Genomic DNA, 27122 nt, shown 5'->3' on the forward strand with positions numbered 1-27122 from the left:
GCTGGGTTCCCTCGGCGTAAGCCGTCGTAGGTGGATGTGGGCATGAGCCATGCTAATGAGGCGTGACCCCATGCAAATGATGGGCCGAGTGCCATACAAGTACTTAAAACGAACAGCACATGCGCCGTCCCGTGGACGTATCTCAGTGCGCATGCTCAGAATCACGTCGGAACTACTCCCTAAGATACGACAGGTCACTGCCTACGACGTGAACGTAACCTACGCCCAGCCCTATTCACATACTACGTAAACGACGTAAAATACGACGGCTGTGTTCCCTGGTCCATACCTTAGCATGAGTTGCGCCTCATATATGGGGAAAAACTTTACGCCGGACGTACGACTTACGCAAACCGCGTATATTATGCGTTGGGCGCAAGTACGTTCGTGAATCGACGTATCTCCCTCATTTCCATATTTGAATAGGAAATCAATGGGAGCGCCACTTGCGGCCAGCGTAAATATGCGCCCACGATACGCTGGCGTAGGAAAGTTACGTTGGTCGGATGAAGCCTATTTTCAGGCGTATCTCAGTTTATGGGTGCGGCGCATAGATATGACGGCGCATATTTACACTTATGCGGCGTATCTCGAAATACGTCGGCGTAAGTGCTTTGTGAATCCGGGCCTAAATGTTTAACGGGCATTTTTCTCGTCGAGAAAAATTCTCTGGAGCATACACACGACCGTTTTTCACGACCAATTTAAAAAAATTAATTTTTCTCGTCATGAAAAACGGTCGTGTGTATGAGGCAATAGAGGTGCCTCTCTTCTATTTTATACCCTGTATAAAAAATGCTTTGATATACAAGTGCTTTGGATTACAAGCATGTTTCTAGAACTAATTATGCTCGCAAACCAAGGTTTTACTGTAATACAAATATTTATTCTCTTGGCTTTAGAAAAGCTTACAGAAACGGTAAAGATTGAGCGTAATGTTTTATGTGGCAATTGTTATTTGTCTTTGTTTGGTTTTGCTGACACTTTGGTAATAATAATTTTCTTGGGTACAGTAACCTTGGGCCAGATCCACAAAAGAGATACTCCGACTTAACTGCTGTTCAGTCTGTGTGTAACTTTGGAAACGATCCTCAAAAGGCTTTTTCCAAAGTTAGGCAGAAGATCCGGCATGTGTAATTGAATTACACTGCGGAATCTTAGGATGCAGTACCGCATCCGCCGCTGGGGGCATTTCGAGTCGAAATGCCGTTTCTAGTATGCAAATTAGCACTTAAGGCGATCCACAAAGCTTTCCAGCTTCGTTTTTGCGCCGTAAGTGTTATTTTGCAAGTGTAAAATTAGGGCTGGTTCTACAAAGTGTAAACTAGTCACACCTTGTAAAAGCCCATTCCAGCGACGGCATTTGGTATGCTTTCCCGAGGGAGAACTCCACGGCAATTTGTAAAAACAAAACCGGCATGGGTTCCCCCCAGGAGCATACCAGGCCCTTAGGTCTGGTATGGGTTGTAAGGGGACCCCCCCACGCCGAAAAATTGACGTAGGGGGTCCCCCTACAATCCATACCAGACCCGTATCCAAAGCACGCTACCCGGCCGGCCAGGAAAGGAGTGGGGATGAGCGAGCGCCCCCCCTCCTGAGCCGTGCCAGGCCGCGTGACCTCAACATGGGGGGGTTGGGTGCTCTGGGGCAGGGGGGCGCACTGCGGGCCCCCCCACCCCAGAGCACCCTGTCCCCATGTTGATGAGGACAGGACCTCTTCCCGACAACCCTTGCCATTGGTTGTCGGGGTCTGCGGGCGGAGGCTTATCGGAATCTGGGAGTCCCCTCAAATAAGGGGGCCCCCAGATACCGGCCCCCCACCCTAAGTGAATGGATATGGGGTACATCGTACCCCTATCCATTCACCTGGAGGCAAAAAGTTAGTTAGTAAACACACAACACAAGGCTTTTTAAAATATTTTATTATTCTGCTCCGGATGCCCCCCCTGTCTTCGTTATTAGCTCAATTAGCAGGGGGGGCTTCTTCTTCCGCTCTCCGGGGGTCTTCCACTCTCCGGGGGTCTTCCGCTCTCCGGGGGTCTTCTCCGCTCTCCGGGGGGGGCTTCTCCGGACTCCGGGGGGCTTCTTCCATCTTCTCCCCTCTTCCGCTCTTGACTCGGCGAACCCCGGTTCTTCTGCAGCTCTCCGGTGCCTTCTTCTTCAGCGCTGGCTGCCTGCTATGTTTGTGTGTTAGCTCAATTTCAAACAGGCAGCCAGCGCGGTCTTCTGTGGCGTCAGGGTCTTCTCTTCCTTTCTTCCGATGTTGCCTCGTCGCCTGTTGTCGCTGTAATGATGGAAGCGCGCCTTGCATCCCATTTATATAGGCATCACCGTCCCATCATGCTCCGGTAGGTACCCACGTGGTGGGTGCACGTGGGTAGGCACCCACCACGTGGGTACCTGCCGGAGCATGATGGGACGGTGATGCCTATATAAATCGGAGCGGAGAAAACCCCCGGAGAGCGGAAGACCCCCGGAGAGTGGAAGACCCCCGGAGAGCGGAAGAAGAAGCCCCCCTGCTAATTGAGCTAATAACGAAGACAGGGGGGGCATCCGGAGCAGAATAATAAAATATTTTAAAAAGCCTTGTGTTGTGTGTTTACTAACTAACTTTTTGCCTCCAGGTGAATGGATAGGGGTACGATGTACCCCATATCCATTCACTTAGGGTGGGGGGCCGGTATCTGGGGGCCCCCTTATTTGAGGGGACTCCCAGATTCCGATAAGCCTCCGCCCGCAGACCCCGACAACCAATGGCAAGGGTTGTCGGGAAGAGGTCCTGTCCTCATCAACATGGGGACAGGGTGCTCTGGGGTGGGGGGGCCCGCAGTGCGCCCCCCTGCCCCAGAGCACCCAACCCCCCCATGTTGAGGGCACGCGGCCTGGCATGGCTCAGGAGGGGGGGGAGGCGCTCGCTCGTCCCCACTCCTTTCCTGGCCGGCCGGGTAGCGTGCTTTGGATACGGGTCTGGTATGGATTGTAGGGGGACCCCCTACGTCAATTTTTCGGCGTAGGGGGGTCTCCTTACAACCCATGCCAGACCTAAGGGCCTGGTATGCTCCTGGGGGGGGAACCCATGCCGGTTTTTTCTTTGAAAATTGGCATGGAGTTCTCCCTCAGGAATGCATGCCGCTGTCATTTTTTTTTTTTCCCGACGCAACTTTTTTAAGCCGTCGCGATCCTCAAAACTCGGCGTAACGTAACTTCGCGCATGCGCAGTACGGCCGGCGCGGGACTCGCCCCATTTGAATAGGAACGCCTTGCGCCGGCGGAATTTTAGTTACACAGCCTTAAATTTCTAGATAAGTGCTTTGTGGATCAGGCACTTAGGTAGAAACTTTAAGGCAGTGTAACTTAAATGGGATTTTTTAAGTTACGCCAGGTTTTTGTGGATCTGGCCCCATTTTCTTATTTGGATTTAAAAAGTTTACAAATCTCTGCTGTAAACACACAGGGTTTGATTTACTATAGAGAAACTCTGCAAAATATTTTTTTTTTTTAAGTGCCAGTTACACCAGACGCAGTTCCGTGCACATTTTTTCTGCACTAAAAATGCATGCATGTTTTCCATGTATTCCAATGCATGTTCACACCATGCAGTCAGTTTACGGTCAGTTTCCCATACAGAAACTGCCCGGAAACTGACCGGAACTGACTGTATTGGTGCAGAAAAAACAGAACTGCACTGAACTGCATGGAACTGCATCTGGTGTGAACTAGCCTTTAATGTCCTTGCATGTGATTGGGTATTCTTTTCAAGATGGATTTTTCTAACTTCATTAAGCTAAATGAAAACTAATTTACAAAGTGAGAATTCTCCTTGCAAAGTCAACAGTCTATTTGCCTTTGGTAAGTTAACCCCACAGGCTTGTAAATACTTATGTACTTAGCTATAGCCTCCAACATGTTCCTAGGAAAATCTGATATCACTATCAGCAGCACAGATAGCTGGAAATTAATCCATAGAGGATAACTCATATTTTGCCCAACCTCCTCGAAGGACATTTCCAGAGAAGTAACTTAAAAAGTTAAACAGGGAGAGCCCTCTTCAAGCGATTCTTCATTTTTTTTTTCAGGACAAAGAACAAACCGAACTCCACCTACAGGTAAAATCTAGTATTGAAATGTGACCACACAACATTGTTTTTACAATATTATCCCATGCTGGGAAGAGGTCTGACTTTACTACCGAGTAATGCAAGCCCATTATATACAAGGGAGTTGTGGGAGATAGAAACTATTGCTTCTTACTATACAGAGAGGCATCAGTCAAAGGTGGATTATCCATCTCTTTTAGAAATCCCCTTTAAGCAATAATAACAACGTTAAAGGTTATGGACTGTTCACTGGCAATGAGCTCTGAATGAAGTCTAATGGTCCAGGATCCGAACTGGTTAATGATATATAGCATTCTAGCACCGAACTATGAAATTGCTAAAGCATATTGGAAGCAGAGCTCAGCAATAGCAACAAATGCCAAAAACAGCAAAGAAATGATTACTGTACTGGTGTGACTGCCTTCACGTTCCTGCATTTCCAGTGTGGCTCGCCAAGCTGCAATGGTGCAGAGAATAACCTTCACTTACACCAACACAAATTATGAACGCATTCCCTGAGGCGGACAAAAACATAACATATGGAACAAAATTGTTGTTTCATCATGGACTTAGGTTTGTTGAGGTATATCAAAACAAATAATACGTGGAAAATATACCTTTTTCTACTTCTGACCTTTCTATAGACGGCAAGTCATAAACCAGATTTATACAGTGTCTAGATGTAGGAAGTGGGCACGAAACGCAGACAAAATTTAACATTTTCAGTGTATCTGTTTTTTTTGTTTTGTTTCTTTATGTTTCTTTTAATGTGTTTATTAATGTTTTTGCCATGTGCAGCTAATTAAAAAAATAAATACATTTAGGAGCCCATTCACAGCTAAGCATTTTAATACACGTTAACAGTGCCTTGAAAAAGTATTCATACATCTTGAAATTTTTCATGTTACAACCAAAAACGTAAAAAAAATATATATATATTGCATTTTATGTGATAGACCAACACAAAGTGGCACATAATTGTAAAGTGGAAGGGAAATGATAAATGGTTTTCCAAATGTTTTACAAATAAATATGTAAAAGTGTGGTGTGCATTTGTATTCAGCCCCCCTGAGTCAATACTTTGTAGAACCACCTTTTCGCTGTTATTACAGCTGAAATTCTTTTTGGGGATGTCTCTGCCAACTTTGCACATCTAGAGAGTGAAATGTTTGCTTTTCTTTTTTGCAAAATATCTCGAGCTCTGTCAGATTGGAGGGAGAGCGTCTGAACAGCAATTTTCAAGTCTTGCCACAGATTCTCAATTGGATCTAGGTCTGGACTTTGACTGAGCGATTCTAACACATGACTGTGCTTTTATCTAAACCATTCCATTGTAGCTCTGGCTGTATGTTTAGGTCATTGTCCTGCTGGAAGGTGAACCTCCACCCCAGTCTCAAGTTTTTGCAGACGCTAATGCCGCTAACACACGATCGGAAATTCCGGAATTTTGGCTCAAATTTGTGTTGCATATACACGGTCACACAAAATTCTGACCGCCAAGAACGCGGTGACGTACAACAACGAGCTGAGAAAATTTAAGTTCAATGATTCTGAGCATGCGTCAAATTGATTCAGAGCATGCATGGTGTTTTTTTTCACATTGGAATTGCATACAGACGATCGGAATTTCCTACAATAACTTTGTCAATAAATTTGAGAACCAGCGGAAATTCCAACAGAAAAAGTCTGATGGGGCCTACACACGGTCGGAATTTCCGACCAAAAGCTCACATCAAACTTTTCTTGTTGGAAATTCTGACCATGTGTACGCGGCATTACATGTTTTCTTCTAAGATTGCCTTGTATTTGGCTCCATTCATCTACTCATCAACTCTGACCAGTTTCCCTGTCCCTGCTGAAGAAAAGCTTTGCCACAACATGATGCTGACACCACCATTTTTCACAGTGGGATGGTGGGTACAGGGTGATTGGCAGTGTCAGTTTTCCAACACACATAGAGTTTTGCTTTTAGGCAAAAAAGTTACATTTTTGGTGCCATCTGACCAGAGCACCTTCTTCAATGTTTGCTGTGTCCCCCACATAGCTTTTTGAAAACTGCAAACGGGACTTCTTATGGCTTTCTTTCAACAATGGCTTTCTTCTTGCTCCTCTTCCATAAAGGCCAGATTTGTGGAGTGCACGGCTAATAGTTGGACATCATCTCTCCTCGCTTCCCCTGATAGCAGTGACTTGGCACCCTGTCAGCATTCTAATGTACACAAACATCAGGTGTTGTAAGTTGTTTAATAAATGATTGTAATTTACTTCAGAGTCTACATTGTGACCTTTGAAATAAATTTCCCCACAGTGCCCCCAGCTACAGAGGGGAGTGGAGATGTGTTAAAGTTTGCACACTGCTTACTAAAGTAGAACTAAAGGCAAAACATTTTTTTTATTTTGGAAAGAGTAGGGGAGAGTTTTTTTTTCTGCTTTCTCATTGGGAAGATTTTCCTTAATTTCCTGTCCGCTAGCCATAACCAGAAGTGATATATAGTCAAATGTGAGGGAATCCCTTGTTGTCACCAGGGTCAGAAAAACTCATTGGAAGATTTGCCCTCTAATTCCTGGTTTGGTGACAAAACAACATTTTGGGATTTTCTTTCACTTTAAATCTTGGTGATAACAGTGAACAGGACAAATATAGGGTGTGAATCCCCTAATTAGGACATTGGCAGGAAGAAAAACCTAGACACAAGAAAAAAGGGTCACTGAAAATGTCACTAGGCACAGTGACTCGGCAGCACTCAACAAAACTGAAGCCTCGTACACGAGAAACTCGACGGGGCGAAACACATCGTTTTGCTCGTGGAGTTCCTTGTTAGGCTATCGAGGATCTCGGCGAGCCAAATTTCTCCATTCCCGTCAAGGAAAAAGAAGACATGCTCTCTTTTTGGCTCGACGGGATCCTCGACAGTTTCCTTGTCGAAAAGTGTACACACGACCGGTTTCCTCGGCAAGAAAAAAAAAAAAGCAAGTTTCTTGGTGTTTTTTGCCGAGAAACTCGTCGTGTGTACGAGGCCTGAGACTACTGACAATAAAAAAGGGAAAGGACCCAGCATTAGAAATCCAGAAAAAAAATATGTTTTACTATCCAATGTTAAGACAACAGGGACAGAAGATTTAATAGATGGAAAGTTGAAAAAATTACTGAAGTTCCGCTTTAAGGGGCAGGTAAGAAATGATTTCCTGCTTATTCCTGGCATGGTATCAGATGACCTGTATAGCTGTACTGTTTTGCATTACCTTGAAGCATTTCAAGCATTGTCAGCTTTCACTTAATGCTGTCTAGAGTTCTGTATCACTCATAATGCACTGAGCTATTGCTTTCATCTTGTAAGCTTTACTGGAAAGCTTTATATAACAATGTATATGATGTACATATGAAGAACAGGAAATGGCTATGTATTAAAATAACACAGTTTTTTCCTCTATGAAGAAAGCATATAGGATTCAGCCTAATTTCTGAACTCATTTGGAGCAGGCCTAAAATTAATTACCTAACTCCTGACAAAAAATATGCTTACAGGTAAGGATAATGTTTTGAAGGTAATTTTATTTTTTTCCAGCTGAGCCATGAGTACAACAAATGAAGTTCCAAGCATTCTGTTATAACCAAAGAAAAGAAAAAACAAACCCCCAAAAAAACACCTTATATATACCTATACATAAAATGCAAACTAAAGAACTATTGTACAGTACCCAATGCATTAAAAAATACAGACCAAATCAGGGATAGCGGCAAGGAAAAACACACTCCAACAACCCTCGGACGATGTTCCCAGTGGCATCTTAAGAGAATTATAGGCCCCCGGGCAATACAGTGCACTGGGGCCCTGTCTACACAATCGTGCACGAGAATTTACTGACAAAAATCATGAAATTTACTGGCAGAACCACATTTATTTTACTGACACTGCAAAAAAAGTACCTAAAATTACAGTTTTACAAATTTCTTCATTGACATGAAGGTTAGGTTACTATAACCCAGCCTTCTCAGAGTTTACTCTTACATCAGAGTCTGCAGGATTCCCCCTTACAGTGAAAGGGAACTCTTATGTAAAGGGGAACGCTGCAGATCATGATGTAAGGGGGAACTCTGATGTGGAGGGGGACTCTGGTGACCAGAGACTACCTTATATCAGAGTTCACTGCTTTCTCTTTACATCAGAGTTCCCACTTACATCAGGGTCCTTGCACTGTAAGAGGGAATCCTGCAGACTCTGATGTAAAGGGGAACACCAGGAACTCTGATGTGTGGGGCACTCTGGTGACCAGAGACCACCTTCCGTAGAGTAAATACACTAAGGTAAGGGGGGGGTCACTTATATTTTTGTATTCACTCCCCCCTTACATCAGCAACCACCTGCCCCTTAGACTGGCCTGGCGGCGCTATCACTGATCTCCTCTCAGGTGCAACATGCACGGCTCAGTCACATGGCTCCAGCTTGGCTGCTCTGGTTTTATCCTACTGTCTCCTCATGTCTGACTTCTCCCGTGACCCCCATCCCGGAGGCGCTCCCACTCTTGACTACTCTTCAGACTCTTCCTCAGAGACTGTAGACACGATACAGTTCTGACCCGCTGCTCTCCACCATTTTTTTTACTGGGGTTGCTGGGCAGCCGATGGGGGCCCCCCAGGCAAGTGGGGCCCCCGGGCAACTTCCCAGCATGCCCAATGGAAAAGACAGCCCTGGATGTTCCTTGGGACAAAATGCGTTAAAGCGGGGTCAAGTGGGGACATCATCCCGCCGGCTCAGATGAGCTGCATCAATGCTAAGCTGTTCCTTCTTTTATGTGAATAAATATGCCATTTTAAATAAAGAAATAAAGTAAATGCTACACTATTAGGTAACTTCGGCCTCCTTTCTATTTATGAGAAATGCTTTTTACTTATGAAATGCCCCTGCTGTGAGAAAGCCATCTACACCTTTGTGGAAGTATTGTGCTCCATGCATCCCCCTGAGAGGAGTGCAAAGCGATATCAGACCTCTTTCACATTCAGTTCTTGGGTTCTGGTAAGCAGATCTATGAGGTGGAGGTTGGAGCACAGAGGCTGGTGCTGTTACATTGAACTTTTCAAGTGCATATTCCAGGATCGTTTTGGGACTTTTTACAATGGATTTATTTCACGTTCTTAATCTGTTATGAGTTTAACTGTGCAATACTTATGTTTATTCATTTCAAGAAAGGACACATAAACTGGGGTCTATCTGTTACTGAAGGACCCATTTGTCTGGATCATCACCGGCTCTGGAACACTCCTCAATTCATCTATTATTACTCTCCTATTCAATTTTTTTCTGTTGTCATTTAGTACTAACAAGGTCGGATCAAAATAATGTTTCCAATAAAAAAATTCCTCGAATACTAACTTTTACTTGCATATCACAGTCGCAGCCTTGGGTCCCTATGTGCAGTTTGTGCACTCTTATTCCTTCTTTCACATCCCTTCGATCCCCCCTACATGACCCATTCAAGTCACATTATAAAATGCTCTCAGGCATCGACAAGCATAGCGAGTGTCATTACATTACCCTATAATTTCTCCCAGGAGCGTGCACCAATGGGTTTCTGCACAGCACCCTTCAAGGAGCCACCCTTACACAGGAATACAAGGTCAGTGCTGTGGTTACGACATGATTCAGAAAGAAAGGAAGACCTTTGCACATTGAAAAGCTGCCCAATAGGTAAGTGGTCACATCAGCAGTAGAATTTGCAAAACAAAAATCTAGGCTTTAGGTAAAACCTAAAAACCTAGGGCCAGATTCACAGACGAGATACGCCGGAGTATCTACTGATACTCCGGCGTATTTTCAAATTTGCTGAGTCGTATCTTAATTTGTGATTCACAAACAAGATACGACGGCTTTTGGCTAAGATCTGACAGGCTTACGGCTTTGTACGCCTTCTGGTCTTAGGCTGCAATACTTCGGCCGCCGCTGGGTGGAGTTTGCATCGTTTTCCTGCGTCGGGTATGCAAATGAGCATTTACGGCGATCCACGAAGGTTTTCGCGTTCGTTACGTCATCGCTAGTAATTTTTTCCCGTATGGCCGTCGTTCCCGCGCCGAATTTCATTTTTTTTTATTTTTTGCGTAAGACGTCCGGGAATACAAAAGTACGTTGCGCACGTCGCCGTTCAAAGAAATGACGTCACTTCGCGCAAAGCACAGTGGGAATTTCAAAACGGAGCATGCGCAGTACGTCCGGCGTGGGAGCGCGCCTAATTTAAATGGTACACGCCCCATTTGAATTAGGCGGGCTTGCGCCGGACGCCTTTACGTTACACCGCCGTAAGTTTACAGGCAAGTGCTTTGTGAATCAGGCACTTTCGCTGAAAACTTGCGGCGGTGTAACGTAAACAGGATACGTTACGCCGCAGGTACGTGAATCTGGCCCCTAAAGCCTATTTTTTACCATACAGGAAGTGTTCTTTTATTTAGCTTTATTAAAATGTCACAGTGTGACATATCATTCATTTCAATGCACTACAGCTGAGCTGCAATGTATAGAAATGCAAAGAGAGCTGCGGGTGAGCTTCAGTGCAGTCCAGTTTGCACCTAGGCTAGTGTCGTCTAGTTCTCGGGTGCAATGCTCAGCTATAATACCTGGTTCCTGGTTCCAGAGTGAAGGAAGCTGTATCTTGGCGGAAGCATCAAGGTGAGGTGCCAGGCGGTCCATCACAAAGCCTTTAATATCATTCTAACTGCTGGCTGTGCATGCTTCTATGGCAGTGTTTCTCAACTCCAGTCCTCGAGGCGCACCAACAGGTCATGTTTTCAGGATTTCCCTGAGATGAATTGGCTGTGGTAATTACTAAGGCAGTGAAACTGATCAAATCACCTGTGCAAAAAAATGGAAAGCCTGAAAACATGACCTGTTGGGGCGCCTCGAGGACTGGAGTTGAGAAACCCTGTTCTATGGGCTTGCTGTAAATTAGAATACACGTGTGTGTACCTACTGGACCAGCCTTTCTCCATTTTTAGGCTCCTTTCACACAGACTGTCCAATCAGTTCTGCCTGTCAGTTTTTCAGGCGGATCTGATCGGAAACTTTATACAAATTTATAGGCAGGCAGATGAAAATAGACGTGTGTCTGTTTACATCCACATACCTCCAAACCTGTACAGATCCAGAAAAAAATGAAAAAGATCTCCATCCTTTTCCATCTTTCCTGGACCTAAACAGAGGTAACCCAATGTAAACAGACATGATTGCATTTACACAGGGCTTTTTTTCTCAAACAATAGGTGCTGGAACTTAACTACAGACTCACAAAACCCCTCCCCCTACACACACCCTCCAAATCACATCAAATAGCAGGTGTGTTCAGTCAAATTTCACGAAAACAGTAGGAGGGTCTTAAAGGGGCATTTAATACTAGGATTGCATTATATACAGAGTGCAGAGCTGTCACGTGTAAACACAGAAACCAGACTTCTGTGTTTACAAGTGATTGTGATGAGCAGGCACCAAATGGTCTGAGCCAGAGGTGGTAGAACTGAGTTCCACCAAGTTCCCCCTGAAAAAAAGCCCTGAATTTACATATGGCCACCCATACAGCCATCACAGGTCTGCCAGCACCTGCTATCAAAATGCAGACAAAGAAATGAATGAGCACTTTCACATTTGTCTTCAAATTTGCAGGGAATCTTTTCTGAATGGGAATCTGCTGAATGGAATTGACATCACTGCGTCAAAGGACCCTTATACCTTGCAAGGACCCTTAAAAGAAATGTCAGGTCTTGGGGGACCCTTGCTAAAAAAATTATACCTACAGTTCACAGCACATTAGCGTGATCGCTAAACAATTTAAATATAAGAATACATAATGTGGCATACCTAGCATATCTGACAGCCTGGGCAAATATTTTTAAAATCCTCCTGCTTCGTACTACAACATTTTTAGCAATAATCTTGAATTTAAATGAGTAATAAAAACAGAAAGGAAATATAGACAGTAAAAATGAAAGTGGCCCCTGATGTTAGTGGTCAGTGTTAAAAGTGCGCTCTTGCATTGCTGGTTAGTGTAGGGGGGAAATCTATTTGCCATTGCTCACTGCTCAAGGAACCCCTTGCAACCTCAGAAGAAACCCTAGGATTTCACGGGACTGGTTGAGAAAGGATGAACTCAATTAAGTGAGGGGGGTTTCCTAGCTAGGGTTCTACCTTTACAGTACTCAGGGCTTGAGAGGGGTACCTTACCGTAATTGTCATCAGCTCCTTGGAATTATTTAAGATCACATAGGACCTCCTTCAGAGGAAAGGTTCATCAGTATTATTGCAATGGGTGTTAAATACACTTTTCCTGTGCGACACCTAAATGCAATTAATCTGTACTTAATCTGTAATTTGTACCCAAAGTCAGATTATGAGACTAAAATTTATCTAAAGCAGGCCAAGCACTAATACATTTTCTTTCCTTCAACCACAGGTTATACCTCTCTTAATGCTTTTGTGCTCTACTGGCAAAACATAATTACTGCTGGCTGCTATAGCTGCTGGCAGTGATCTGGTGGAAAAACAAAACACAACAGGCTGGTTTTACTCAAGTCGATTGATGGATCGACTTCGGTACAACCCGTCTGCTCATAGACGGATCGAAATTCGGCCAGGTCCTTCTGAACCAGTCAAATTTCGATACAGCTATGGCCAACTTAAGTCTTTTTTTTTTTGTTGTGAAAATTGTGAAAAAATATAACAGACTGGACAGTGACCAGATACTCCCTCTAAACACTAGAATTAGAACTGTGTGGGGGCACAGAAAAGATTGTGCATGCGGATGGCACATGTAATCACATTTTTAGTGGAACCAAATCTTACAGAGAGGAACATTGGTGTCAATTGCCCCTGCGCAGAGATTGTCCCATCTATTTCTACTGCACAGGGTCTATTACACCCCTAAAAAAATGTTTGTATTAGGCTGGAATGCAAATGATGAATGCCCCAGATGCAAAGCAACTGGAGATTTTATCCACATGTTCTGGAGATGCCCCAAGCTTTTTAGATATTGGATAGAAGTGATAAATAGGATTAATAAGATCTTTAAGACCTCTTTAGAGCCGGAGGCCAGAACTTGCCTACTAGGGGACACGGAAGAACATAGAATCCCTGCAGGAGCACTGGAAAGCGTGCTTAGGTGCCTCTTCCAAGCTCGGAAGCTAATAGCACAGAGGTGGCAAGCGCATGCTCCTCCAACAGTTGAGAACTGGGTTGAAAACATCAATGCTCTGATTTGGTGCGAGAGGGTGGCCTTTATTAAGCAAGGAAATTACAACAGGTTTAGAAGAGTGTGGGAGCCTTGGCTGACAGAAATGGGAATATCTGTAGAGAGATAGTCTCTATAGGGGGATCACAAACCCCCTCTTACCCCAGTAGATGATAAAACCGAATGACAAGGATAAATTAATCTAATAGCGCTCTCTCCAGTTTTGGATACGCTGGATTCCCTTTCCAGGTCTTTGAGATTAGACCCTTTTTCCTTTTTTGTGTTTTTTATCTCTCTTTTCGCGCTCTTTCTTAATTTACTCTTTTTTTACCCCCTGTCAACCAAACAAAAGACAATTTAGACCAAGATATCTGCCTAAATTTTTTTATAAATAAATTTATAATATTAATAGGGAGGGTGGGAGGGGGGGAGAAGAGAGGGAAGGGATGGGGTAAATTAAGGAATTTAAATGAAATATGCTTGGCTATATGTAGAAATACAATGTAACTGCACCAGACAATGTAAACTATAGCTATGTAAACATATAAATCTGTAGATATGTCTATTTTTTGGAAAACAATAAAGAAAAATTAAGATAAAAAAAATCACATTTTTAAAAAAACATGAAGGTGAGTGTTGGATATTTCAGGAGAACTTTATCAGAATTGCTAAAAAAAAAAAACAACATTCAAGGATGCCATGAAAAAACTCTCTATGAATTTCTAATATCTCCCCCTGCAAAGACTGTGATGACCAAAGCAAAAAATAAAGCAGAGCATATTTAATAATTTCAGATAAACAATTCTGCAATTCGGCATCATGTGCACAGCTGCAGATAATAAAATAAATACAGTGGTAAAATAGGCTATAAGTAGAGGTACGAGGAGCTACTGAACCAGACTAGCACTTTTCCTTTATTATAATGTCAGGACATTATGTCAGCACCTTTAGTTGGCTTGGTGGCCTCTACAGGAAGACAGAAGAGGGGTAGAGATGCATACAAAGCAGAATCAGCTACAACAAAGTATCTGCTCAGACAGGAAAGAGCTGCAGTAATTTGTGGCCGCGGGTTGAAGTTCTCAATTATCCGCACAATATTAACTTTGATGTACTTGACAACCTATTGTGATCTTATTTGCTGCATGGCCTCATCCTACAAACACATGAACAGGAAATGCTTTCACCTCACTAAACATGACCGGTATCACTGACAGACCAGAGCTAAAAAGTAGCTCTGGTGTATAATTGTTACCAGCTCACACTTAGCTGTGCGAGCAATTGCCATATAGTCCAACTGCGTACTAATGTGTATATGTTTGCTCCCCAGTCTACTAATTACAGCATTTAGGGCAAAGTATGGAACAGAGCACAGGCTGTGAGGAAATGTCCCATTTTACAGAAGCACATAGGATACAGCCTCTCAGATATGGTTTTCCTTTTGACAAGTGCCAGAATGGGCAGTCTAGACTTGACTAATTCAGAAATGTGCTACTGATGCACAAAACTAAATATATGTATGGAGATAAAGCAGCCAACATTTAGGTAATAAGGCAGGTCTGGTGATGTAATTGCTACTGCCATTTCAAATAATGACACCTTTAGGGTTATCCAGTGACATTATTCCAGTTTCCAGGTAGCACAGTGGCTTAGTGGTTAGCACTTCTACCTTGCAGCACTGGGGTCCTCAGTTAAAATTCCAAGCAGGACATTATCTGCATGGAGCATGCTTGTTCTTTCCTGTACTTATGAAGTTTCCTTCTCACACTCCAAAGATATGCTAGAAGTTAAAGCGGAGTTCCACCCAAAAGTGAAACTTCCGCTTAATCCACTCCTTGCCCCCTTACATGCCACATTTGGCATGTAATCTTTTTTTTGGGGGGGGGGGGAAGTGAGGTCTTCAGGAGGAGTGGGACATCCTGTCCCACATCTTCCTTCCGCCCAGGGACCACTAAGGCGATACGTCATATCGCCTTTTGGCGGCCCCTTCCTGTAAGTGATCGCCTGGGACACGTGACAGGTTCCAGGCGATCGCCTGACCAATCACAGTGCGCAGCGCCGCTCGCGCATGTGCAGTGAGTGCCCAGCCGTGAAGCCGAAACCTGTCACGGCCGGGTGCCCACACTAGCAATGAGGACGCCGGCCGGAGAGGGGGGAAGAGGAGCAGAGCTCCTGCCAGCGCGTTGCTGGACCATGGAGCAGGTGAGTGCATGTTTATTAAAAGCCAGCAGCTACACTTTTTTATAAACATTAAAAACACCTGGAACTCCCCTTTAAGTCGGCCCTAGTGTACCTACGTATCTGTATGAATGCATGGGGGTAGGGACTTTAGATTGTAAGCTCCTTGAGGGCAGGAACTGATATGAATTTATAGTACTATGTTAATTGTTAACACTATAAAAATACCTACAATAAATATACTATTCGCTCCTAGCTGCATGAAGCTCTCCAAAGATGTCACTTTACATACACCTCCTAAAGGGGTTGTGAGGGCCTGCAAACTTCTGCTATATAAAATCCCATACACTTTGTCTAGAAACAATGTAGAGATGTTCCAGATGCCCAATTTGTATATAATAAACAAATAATGTATTAATAAGAATAAATAATAATAAGCCACTATTTTGCTTCTGTTATCAGAGCTAGTATTGGCGGGGCAAAGTGACCAACAGCCCAAGGCTCCAAACAGGCTGAAAAAACTCCTTCTTCACATGGGCTACAACCTCCCCTGTATCCAAAGACCATTAGTAGCATTATAATAACTTGTTTGCTCCTCTTTAGTAACTTCAGCAGTCTTTTATGCCTCATATGTGGTCCTTAATTATGCATCTTACCTTAAACCTTTTGTTTTTGTACGCTTGTACTGTATTTGACAGTCTAAACCAGGGGTGTCCAAACTTTTTTCAAGGAGGGCCAGATTTTATGAAGTGAACATGCGTGAGGGCCAACCGTTTTGCCTGACATTCTTTGAACCATTAAAATTAAATGCAAATGAACAAATACACTGCCCAACAAGAACTCTCTTGCCATTGTGGCTGTGTGTGTTGAAGAGCTGAGCTTTGGCGTGTTATTTGGATATACCGTATTTATCGCGTATAACACACACCTTCAGGAGGGAAGTTCCCATCTGCAGCCTCACCATTGCCATGAATGCAGCCTCAACATTGCTATGAATGTAGCCCCTGAATGCAGCCTCACCATTGACATGAATGCATCCTCACTATTGCCATTAGTGCAACCTGATCTATGCCCATCTGCAGCCTTGGAGGGCACAGGGAGGGGCCGGGACGAGCACCAACAGATTACATACAGTACAGGATTATCTCCTATTTACTCTGCAGCCTCTTAAATACAAAGTCCCGCCTCCTTTGATAGACAAAACAGTTGTCCAATGCCAGCCCAGGAGATGAGACTGCGTATTACCTGTTGACATCACCTGGTGGTACTGCCCACGTGTGACATCACTGATCGGTACATGCTGGGTTGGTGATGTCACATGGGGTGGTGCCACCATATGATGTCAACAGGTGGTCGAGCCCCTTACCTATTTAAGAACTGTCAGATGGCAGAGCAGGCAGATGGTGGCTAGCCTTCGTCACGGACAGAGCATTTTTTTTCAAGGGTCCGGCGGTGGCGTGATTGACATAAGATCTACATCGAGAGACATCTTTTTTTTATTTTTAATAAAGGAACTGTCAAAAATTCTGTGTCCTTTTATTTCTTTTTGACACTTTATTGGTGAAGGGGTAGGGGTACTATGTACCTCATGCTCATTTACATACCACAGCCCAGGGTTGTGGGGAAGAGGCCATTGATCCCCTTTAACATGGTAAAAAGGTGCTCTGGAGCAGTACCCCTCTATTTTCAGAACATGGGGCCTGGTATGGTTTAAGGGGGAGGGGGGTGCTCGCTCGTCCCCGCTTTCCTGGCCTGGGCTGCATGCTTGGATAAAAGTCTTGTATGGATTTAGGGGGGGACCTTACGCCATTTAAAAAAAAAAATTGCCATGGGGTTCCCCTTAAAATCCATACCAGACCCAAAGGGCTTTTTTTCAAATTTTTCTATTGCCGGCAATGTTTTTTTTTTTTTTCATTCAGCTGTCAGAGTGGGAAGCCCATTGACAGCTGATGACTAAGCTTTGCCCAATCAGGGCTTAGGATGCATTGTGCAGCACACAGTGCATTGTGGGGGAGCTCAATGATTGAACATCCCGCTGAGCATCCTGAAAAATCAGGTGTTCAGGGAACAGGTAAACTTTTGCTCAGCTCAAACTGTTCGCCCAAAAGTACAGAAGCCAGGGGTAAGGTATGATTTTTCATTATCTTATTTTATCAATTTCAGATAAGGGAAGAAGGCCTAGTGTTATAAGCACTTAGGGGTGTACTCACTTTTGTTGCCAGTGATTTTACTCTATTATACAAGCTGTACACTCACTACTTTACATTGTAGGAAAGTGTAATTTCTTCAATGTTGTCACATGAAAAGATATAATAAAATATTTACAAAAATGTGAGGGGTGTACTCACTTTTGTGAGATACTGTACATGTAAAACTTATGTAAGGAGATTTGTTTTATCCCTGAATATCAACTGAGGCTGTTCGCTTCACTGGGTATATGTGAGGGTTTACATCCACTTTAAAGCAGAATTAAACCCTCCTGTCCTTTACAGCCAAGGAATCTGCTTCTGTTTAAACTGCAACTGCCATGGTGCAGCACATGTGATCGGTTATGACACCAGCCATTTGATGGTTTGACAGTTTGGTTGAGGACACAAGCAAATGTGACAGTTAGCAATCCTGGCATTCCAGGAATGTAACTGTTTATTTAAACCGTTAAATGGATGGGTTTAGTTCTGCTTCATGATTTACTGCTGTTCAGGGGCTCTGGACTTCAGCAAAATGGCAGCCTCCAGCAAGAAGCAGGAACAATGCTGGAGGCAATGTACAGCACACACTAATTTTGGTAGCATAATTATTAATGTGGAATGTATGGGCCTAATCCTCAAAAGAGATACGACGGAGTAACTGCTGTTACTCCGTCGTATCCCTGGTCCTAACTATGGAACTGATCCACAGAATCAGTTTCCCATAGTTAGGACGAAGATCCGACATGTGTAATTGAATTACACTGTCGGATCTTAGGATGCAGTACCGCATCCGCCGCTGGGGCCATTTTGCATCGAAATGCCGCCTTGGGTATGCAAATTAGGACTTACGGAGGTCCATGAAGCTACGTTTTTTCTCCGTAAGTTTTATTTTGCAAACGCAAAATTAGGGCTGCTTTTACAAGGTGTAAACTGTTTACACCTTGTAAAAACAGACCTTTCTTGCTAGCGACGTTTTTTTTTTTAATTTTAACTTTTTTTTTGGCGCCGTATCTTTATATTTACCCGACGCAACTTTATTGTCCCGTCGCAATCCACAAAGCCCGACGTAACGTAATTTCGCGCTATGCACGTCGGGAAAATGACGTCACGAGCATGCGCAGTACGGCCGGCGCGGGAGCGCGCCTCATTTAAATGGGAATCGCCCCCTGGAGAAGAGGAACGCCTTGCGCCGGCCGGATTTAAGTTACACCGCTCAAAATTTCTAGGTAAGTGCTTTGTGGATCGGGCACTTAGGTAGAAATTTTGCGGCGGTGTAACTTAAATAGGAAAAATTACGTTACGCCCGCTGGCTGAGGATTTGGCCCTATGTTCCTTGCTAAAGAACATTATTTTTCATCAAGCTGTTATAGGTAAAGTTCTGCTTTGTTAAGAATGATTTCTTCTTTTCCCATGAGATAGCTGGGGATGCTGCTAGATGTACATTCACATCTTCTATCAAAAAATAAAAATAAAGTATTTTAGGTAACTTCGAGAATACCTCTATTTCTTCTTCCCAGATGGTTTAGGCAGTTTAGCAGATTCTCATTAGAAGGGAAGGATATCCCTTATTATCATTAAAATGATGCTATCTCAATCTCAGATTTTTCTAACCCCGCAGTCTTCAAATAATAAGAAAAAGTCTGTACAAAAATCTTATACTGGCTGCTATTGAAAAACTGATATTCCGGTAGGGGAAGGACAATAATGATTTTTATTCCATTTCAGGTTCAGTTTTCCTCTTATAATGCTTTACTTCACTTTCGCACATCGGGGAGCCTCTTAGGAGGATGTCTTACTCTCTGCAGGATTTTAGAGTTACTATTTTATTTTACTTTTTGACAAACCCGCCAGAGAGGGAGCATGACACCCTATTTTCATTTTATAACCGTAGGGAGGAAGTGGAAGCTTTGGCAAGGGTATCTTGCTGGAAGAGAAAAATGGAGCTTGTGGAGTACATCAATAGTTCTCAGCCCTATTAAAATATATATGAACCCAGTCACTAAAATTTCATATACTCTATAAATTGTATTTTCATACGTAGTTTTCAATATTTTTAAATCTTCAGCTTTTATTAAAATAGTACCTGGTGATTTGGCTTTGACATAGCTCCCAACTGTCCCCGATTTTGAGGGACTGTCCCCGATTTGGAGCAATGTCCCTCTTTCCTCCTCATTTGTCCCTAATTTTGGTCGGATCTATATAGTTGTATCAAAATTTACTTTGTAACTATCAAAAAGTGTTTTCCAGGGGCAAACCTTTAATCTGATTTCTAAATTGCTGCATTTGTAAATTCCAAAAGCCAATATAAAGGAGTAGAAGTGGTAAAAAAGGCACTTTAAGGGGGCGTGGCAATGGGGTGTGTCCTACGCCTGCATACTTTTGGTGATAGGTGTCCCTCATTCCCATCTCAAAAAGTTGGGAGCTATACTTTGAAGGTCCTCGTTCTGACACTTCCTGGTGTGGAGTGACAATGTTCTGTTTCCTAATTGTCACATGGGTTTCCATTGAAGACTACAAAGATTTTGTTTAACCCACATTACACAGGCATGCGACTGTCATGAAGCCCACCCTGAAAAAATGCAATGGAACCATTTCTGCAGTGCAGCGAGAGAGAGGAATTGGTTGTAGGAAATTCAGCAGCACTAATGCCGCGTACACACGATCATGATTTTTTCAAAAACGTCATTTAAAATGATCGTGTGTGGGCTTCACATAATTTTTCAGGTTCTGAAAAACGTAAAAAAACATCATCCGATTAGGGTTTACATTTACTTTAACCTCTTGCCGCCCGCCATATAGCAATATGATGATGGCAAAGTGGTTTAGTTATCTTGATCGGACATCCTATGATGTGATCAGGATAAAAAGCCGAAGCGCAGCAATCAGAGGTGCTGTGTGTCAGTCTGACACACTGCAACTCCAATCGTGGTATGAAACCTCTGACAGAGGCTTCATACCATGTGATCAGCTGTGGCCAATCACAGCTGATCATGGCGTGAACCAGGAAGTGATGGTAAATGGCTTTCCTCAGTTCAAGCTGACAAGAAGAGTCGATCGGCAGCTCTCTCTGTCAGAGGGGGGTCTGCGCTAATAACCAGGACATTAATTATCAGTGCAGCCCCCATCAGATGTTCCCATCAGCTTGCAATTAATGATCATCACCTGCCAGCCTGTGCCCCATAATAAAGGCCTGCCAGTGCTCATAAAAGTGGCAATCAGTGCCCACAACAGTGCCAATAAGTGCCCATAAAAGTGACAATCAGTGCCCCATCAGTAATGCCTGTCAGTGCCCTTCAGATGCCACTCAGTCATGCCTGTCAGTAGCTCCATATCAGTGCTGACTATTAAGTGCCACCTATCAGTGCCCATCAGTGCCGCCTATCAGTGCCACCTATCAGTGCCCATCAGTTTTTTTTTTCAAAATGTACAGTCTTTTTTTGTTTATAGCGCAAAAAATAAAAACTGCAGAGGTGATCAAATACCACCAAAAGAAAGCTCTGTTTGTGGGAAGAAAATTATATTTATTTTGGGTACAGTGTTGCATGACCGCACAATTGTCATTCAAAGTGCAACAGTGGTGAAAGCTGAAAAATTGTCATGGGCATGAAAGGGGGGAAAGTGCCCGGTATTGAAGTGGTTAAAGCACTTGACCATTTAACCAAACCAATGTTTAATTGTGACCCCTCAACACTCAACTACTCTTTGATATGGACATTTATTTTGCGACCCAAACTACCTTATACACTATGGGCCAGATTCAGGTAGCTCGGCGTATCGTTGAGCGGGCAGTTGTGCATCTCATATGCACTACGCCGACGTAACATTGAGAGGCAAGCTGAGAATTCACAAAGCACTTGCTCCCATATTTACGCCAGTGTAACGTAAATAGGCCGGCGTAAGCCCGCCTAATTCAAAGTAGGCAGGTAGTGGGCGTGTTGTATTAAAATGAATTGTGACCCCATGTAAATGAATGGCCGTACGAACGGTGCATGCGTGCGCATGCTCAGAACGTAACCTACGCCCCGGCCCCATTCACGTACGACTTACGTAAACTACGTAAAATACGACGGCTGTTCCGACGTCCAAACCTTAACATGACTTACCCCTGCTTTATGAGGGGTAAACTTACGCCGGACGTACGCCTTACGTAAACAGCGTAGATTACTGCGACGGGCGTAAGTACATTCGTAAATCGGCGTATCTTGCTCATTTACATATTCGACGCGTAAATCAACGGAAGTGCCCCTAGCGGCCAGAGTAAATATGCACCCAAGATACGACGGCGTAGGAGACTTACGTCGGTCGGATCAAGCCGAAATTCAGGTGTATCTTGCATTGAGAATAAGACGCATATATATACGACAGCGCATCCTAGAACTTACACGGTGTACCAACAGATACGTTGGCGTAAGTTCTCTCTGAATCTGGCCCTATATAGGTAAATCTATTATGCTACTGTTAAGATGAATTTACAATAAATGGTGGATAATCAGTGTTCAGTACTTATTCTTCACGAGGGACTATCATGTGATGTTCGCTCATGAACTTTGAGTAACCCTCATTTGATTTTGCTCAGTAATGTTTTTAAGTTTTCAATATATGATATAATTTTTTAATGTTTTAATTTATATATATGTTTTAACTTATTTTTTACTCATCTACCTTTTTTGTTGTTCATGTAATTTGTTTTCACATACCTTGGGAAACCGAGGTCCATATACATATATGTTTTTTTAGGATTTTCACCATTATGAGCGCCACATTATTTTATATACTGTATTTATTGGCGTATAACACTCACTTTTTTACCCTGATAATAGAGGGTAAACTGTGCCTGCGTGTTATACGCAGGGGGCTGTGGAAAGTGTTTTTCCTGAAATTTCCCTCTTAAAGTTAGGGTGCGTGTTATACGCCTGTGCGTGTTATACGCCGATAAATGCGGTACATTTTTTTTTTTTTGGTAACTTAGCTGTCTCTATAAGCGCAGTTTTCAATTCTTCCATTTCTTATTGCACATAGATGACTGGCTAAGAAATCAGGTCAGCCCCTATAGAGGAACAGGGCCTGGAATAGAATTGTACTTTCTCATGGTCTTCTCTCTATGTCTACCAGAATAAATACCAAGACAGACTAGGTTCTACAAATCTTTTGTGCTCCTTGCATTTACAGCTTCACTGTGTTATCTATTTTCTTTAAAGTGTTTGTAAACCTCAGACATGAAATATGAACAAAGCATATCCCTATATAGTGTGTACTTGTCTCAATTAAGAGCACTATGTGTAATTTCTGTCTGCTGCCTCTTTCCTCTGCTATCGGCAATAATCACTTCTGACAATTTTTGCTGACACCAAAAGAAAAAAGGTGACAGGGGAGAGAGCACCAGCTGATTGACAGTCTCAGCTCTTTTCCTGTGTGCTGTCTGAAGGGTGTGCGTCCCTTCCCTCTAATTACCTCTCAGACCTCTCCTCACTGAGCTCTGCAGAATGTAACTTCAGCTTCCCGCCCCCTGCTTTCTGACCATTCAGACAAGCTGTATAAATTCTGCACTTTGAATTGATGTAGAGAAGCGAAGATTGCAAATACATGGGTCCAACATATGTAGGAAGATTTGTTTAATCTCTGGGGTTGATTTCCTAAAACAGGAAAGTACAAAATCTGGTGCAACTGTAAATGGTAGCCAATCAGCTTATAACTTCAACTTGTTCAGCTTGACAATAAAACCTAGAAGTTGATTGATTTCTGTAGAGGTGCACCAGATTTTGCACTCTTCAGTTTTAGTAAATCAACCCCTCTCTGTATCACTTGAGTCCAGTGACTTCACTGGGTATATGGAAGGATTTACAACCACTTTAAGTGTAGATGTGCATTCAGCTAAAAGCCAATAACCCACCATCCCTTAATCTCTTTTTTTAACAAGGATATTTTTATTTTAATGCATATAGAGTGAATATCTCCCAAACTGTGCACGTTTAGAAGATATACATGTTGCCTACAGGTAAGCCTTATTATAAGCTCACCTGTAGGTAAAAACCACCAAGCGGACTTTACTACAGGTTTATTGCAATGCATGGTAACCCAAGCTTGCATGAATTGTGGTGCTATTAATTTTAAATAGCAACCTAACGCACTAATACAATGCACCTGTGCTGTTGTATGCTGTGCAGGGAAAGTAGTGCTGATATGGATTTTGGTTGGCTCTAGTGTGTTGGCAGCCCATTCAAATTATTGCACAAAAATGCGTGCAACGTAACACATGTTAACATGCAACATGCAAACCAGATCAGAAAGGTGCAAAAGGGGCTTTAGGGGTTTATTTATAAAAACTGACAAAAGATTTGCTTATAATATAGTCTCGCTATGCCGGATTTTAACCATATTATGTCTGTTTTAAATACAGGTACATAAAAGTGAGACACAGGTAAGTCTTTCAAACCGTGTTTGACATTCCAAGAACTCGAAAACGTTTTAAATGCAATTCAGCTATTTGCTTCACCCTTATATCCCAAATTACTTTTTTTTTATTTACATTGTGTTTCATCGCTTTCCAACAAAATGGCACAAAGTACAACCATATCTGTTTTGCACAACATCACACTAAGACAACAAGCAAAAAAAAGTTTCATACACTAAAGACCACATTCACCTGAAGAGTAAAAAAATAGTGCATTTGCATGCCAAATCTCTGCTTCTCCAAATTGGATTCTTAACACCAAGACCTATGCTAGTCTAATCAGTTTACAAACTCTACAGCCCACACAATTCTTTCATAATCTATCATTCTGAAGAAATCTCGCTCTAATTTAAAGGTGGGAAATGATTGTAAATTTAGGATTGCAGTCTATTTAAGACCTTTACATACTTGGGAGATAGGAAATGATACAGTATATGCATTTCCTTAACCAGGCTTGTGTGCATCCTATGGCTGCAGGCCTGGTCCTTGAATACAGACAGATTGGGGCTAGAGTGTGCCCTTCAAGCTAACACACTTGTTGGAAATACACAATAGCATTACATGGCACTACTGCAGCATGTAAAAGTTATTTGAAAAGCTATATTAAATAAGTATTTTAAATTGCAAGATTACATTTCTGAAGCATGTCATGGAACCCCTACTCTTTCAAACAACACAATTGTATATAAATACTAAAAAGTTTGTTAACCAGATTCCACCATCTTTAAGGGAGTTTACAGTCAGGCCTCGTACACACGACCGAGAAACTCGACGGGCGAAACACATCGTTTTTCTCGTCGAGTTCCTTGTTAGGCTGTCGAGAAACTCGACAAGCCAATTTTCTCCATTCCCGTCAAGGAAATAGAGAACATGCTCTCTTTTTGGCTCGTCAAGTTTCTCGTCAGTTTCCTCGACGAAAATGTACACACGACCGGTTTCCTCTGCAAAATATTTCTCCCAGCAAGTTTCTTGCTGGTCGTGTGTACGAGGCCTCACAGTAAAACATTGGATTGCGAGCATAATTAATTCCGGAAACATGCTTGTAATCCAAATTTCCCCATAAGAAATAATTGAAATTCAAATAATTTGTTCCACAAGTATTTCTTCATAAGTCCTTCAGTTTATAGTCCATATAAAAAGATTATAGCAATGTGATAAATTGTGTAACCATAAAATCTCAATCCACAAACGGAAGCCTCCACAAGGGGATTAGAAGCAAAATCCAGCAGGAGCTACAGAGTATAAAAGAGAAGAGAGGCGCATCTAAGTGAAGCAATATGTTGTTAGATTTTGTACCATCATTAAATGTAACCATGATGCTACACTTAGAGGCACCTCTCTTCTCTTTTATACTCAGTTGTGACATGACACTACTTGTATCTCAAGACATCGCTTGTATATCAAGTCAAAATTTATTAAAAAAATGAGCTTGTCTTGCAAAATGCTCTCAAACCAAGTTACTCTCAAACCAAGGTTTTACTGTAATTTTACATTTGTATCCAATTCCTTGGTTGGGGTTTGTCCATTGCTTCTGTTCTTAAGATGAGGAAATCTTCAGGTAAGTACTCGGTATCATATTTTACCTGCTACCAAGCAGCCAGATCGATCATCTTTACAGCTGATCCCAAAGAAAGTAAAAAAGGTATAACATATGGAAGGCAAGAAAATTGAAAACCAATTCCCTTTATTTTCATATTTTTGTTTGTCTTAAGACATAAAAACGAAATCTTCAGAATAGATGGTAAACCTACCTTCCTGATCCGTTGTGATGGTGATAGATGTGTACTGTCTGGCAGACAAACTCAGCTCGGTAACTCCATTGACTGCCTCAACTTCAAATGTATAGTTGACATGAGATAAAAAGTCTAGGACGATGACAGAGGCATTGACCAGGCCAGAATGTTGAGGTACAAATCGAATTCCTCCACCACAAAGTTCACATTGGTTGATGTCTGCTCCACATTTTTTGCAGATCACATTGTAGACAAGGTCCTTTCTGCCACCGGTGTCGAAAGGCGGACTCCACTCCAGATAAAGAGCCGTTTCATTTATGTTGAAATTGACATTTCTTGGAGCTGAAGGAGGTTCTGCAAGCCAAAAAAAAAAACAATAGAGAAAATAACAAATGAGATCAATCTGGGTGACATCCCACCTCCGTGCACTTGTTTCGGGCACATAGCTTGATTTCCCAGTTGCAGTCTATGAAGCAATCATTCCTCCAATAATCAAGTCTTAGTTAGTAATCAGCCACCTACTGGGACGTTGCAAGCACTGCCAAGAGCACTTACTTCAGACCCTTATGAAATTGCATTTAGCTCTAGAAATCTAATGATTTAATTTAAAATGTGTTAAAAATTCATGTCTCCTTAACATCTCATCTATTTTGCAACTGAAAAGTAGCCAAGGCAAGCAATACAAAATAATCCCACACCATTTAGATAAAAGATCAAAGGTGGAATACAACAGGTGCTGCTTTCTTAATGGAGAAAGACAACCTCAAAGGCGTGTTATCATTTGGCATTCTAGAATTCTGTTGTAAGAAGAAATAATCATTTTGCCTCTGGTTTTAGTCAACCCGCATCTGACCTCCAAATGCATGTATAACATATTTAAAGCAAAAATAAATTTAAGCCACATAATCCTAGTTATTTTTATCCTTTTTTGCATAAGGTTTCATATGTCATATTGTCCTTTGCCTTGTTGAAAAATGTCAGATCTGACATTCCTAGTACTGACTAGTATGTGATAATGTGACAAGACGTAAAGTACACCTGTTGGCACTTCAAACATCCAATCACAATTACAAGTCTGTAGGGGAACATAGGTGTATCTCTCTCTTTCACTCTGTCTTGCTTCACGCCTGTTAATACTTTTGTAAATGAGACCTAAAGTTACGTAATGTAGTTCTTCAGTAATATCTGATGTTTGAACATAAGGGATCAGCTATACATTCTGAACTCTCATCAAATACAGTGAATCTGATCCTTCCAGAGCTTACTGTGT

The 27122-nt window shown here is 42.5% G+C and overlaps 1 protein-coding gene across 2 annotated transcripts in view; it reads right to left on the reverse strand.

Moving 5' to 3' along the window:
* Positions 1 to 27122, reverse strand: part of EPHA6 (EPH receptor A6) — a 1141406-nt gene that overhangs the window by 513118 nt on the left and 601166 nt on the right. For both annotated transcript variants that reach the window (XM_040338721.1, XM_040338722.1), the window contains exon 5: positions 25871 to 26206. In XM_040338721.1, coding sequence (XP_040194655.1) covers positions 25871 to 26206 — 336 coding nt within the window. The remainder of the gene's footprint in view (positions 1 to 25870; positions 26207 to 27122) is intronic.

Source organism: Rana temporaria, chromosome 2 (assembly GCF_905171775.1).
Source record: "Rana temporaria chromosome 2, aRanTem1.1, whole genome shotgun sequence".
Classification (NCBI taxonomy): Eukaryota; Metazoa; Chordata; class Amphibia; order Anura; family Ranidae; genus Rana; species Rana temporaria.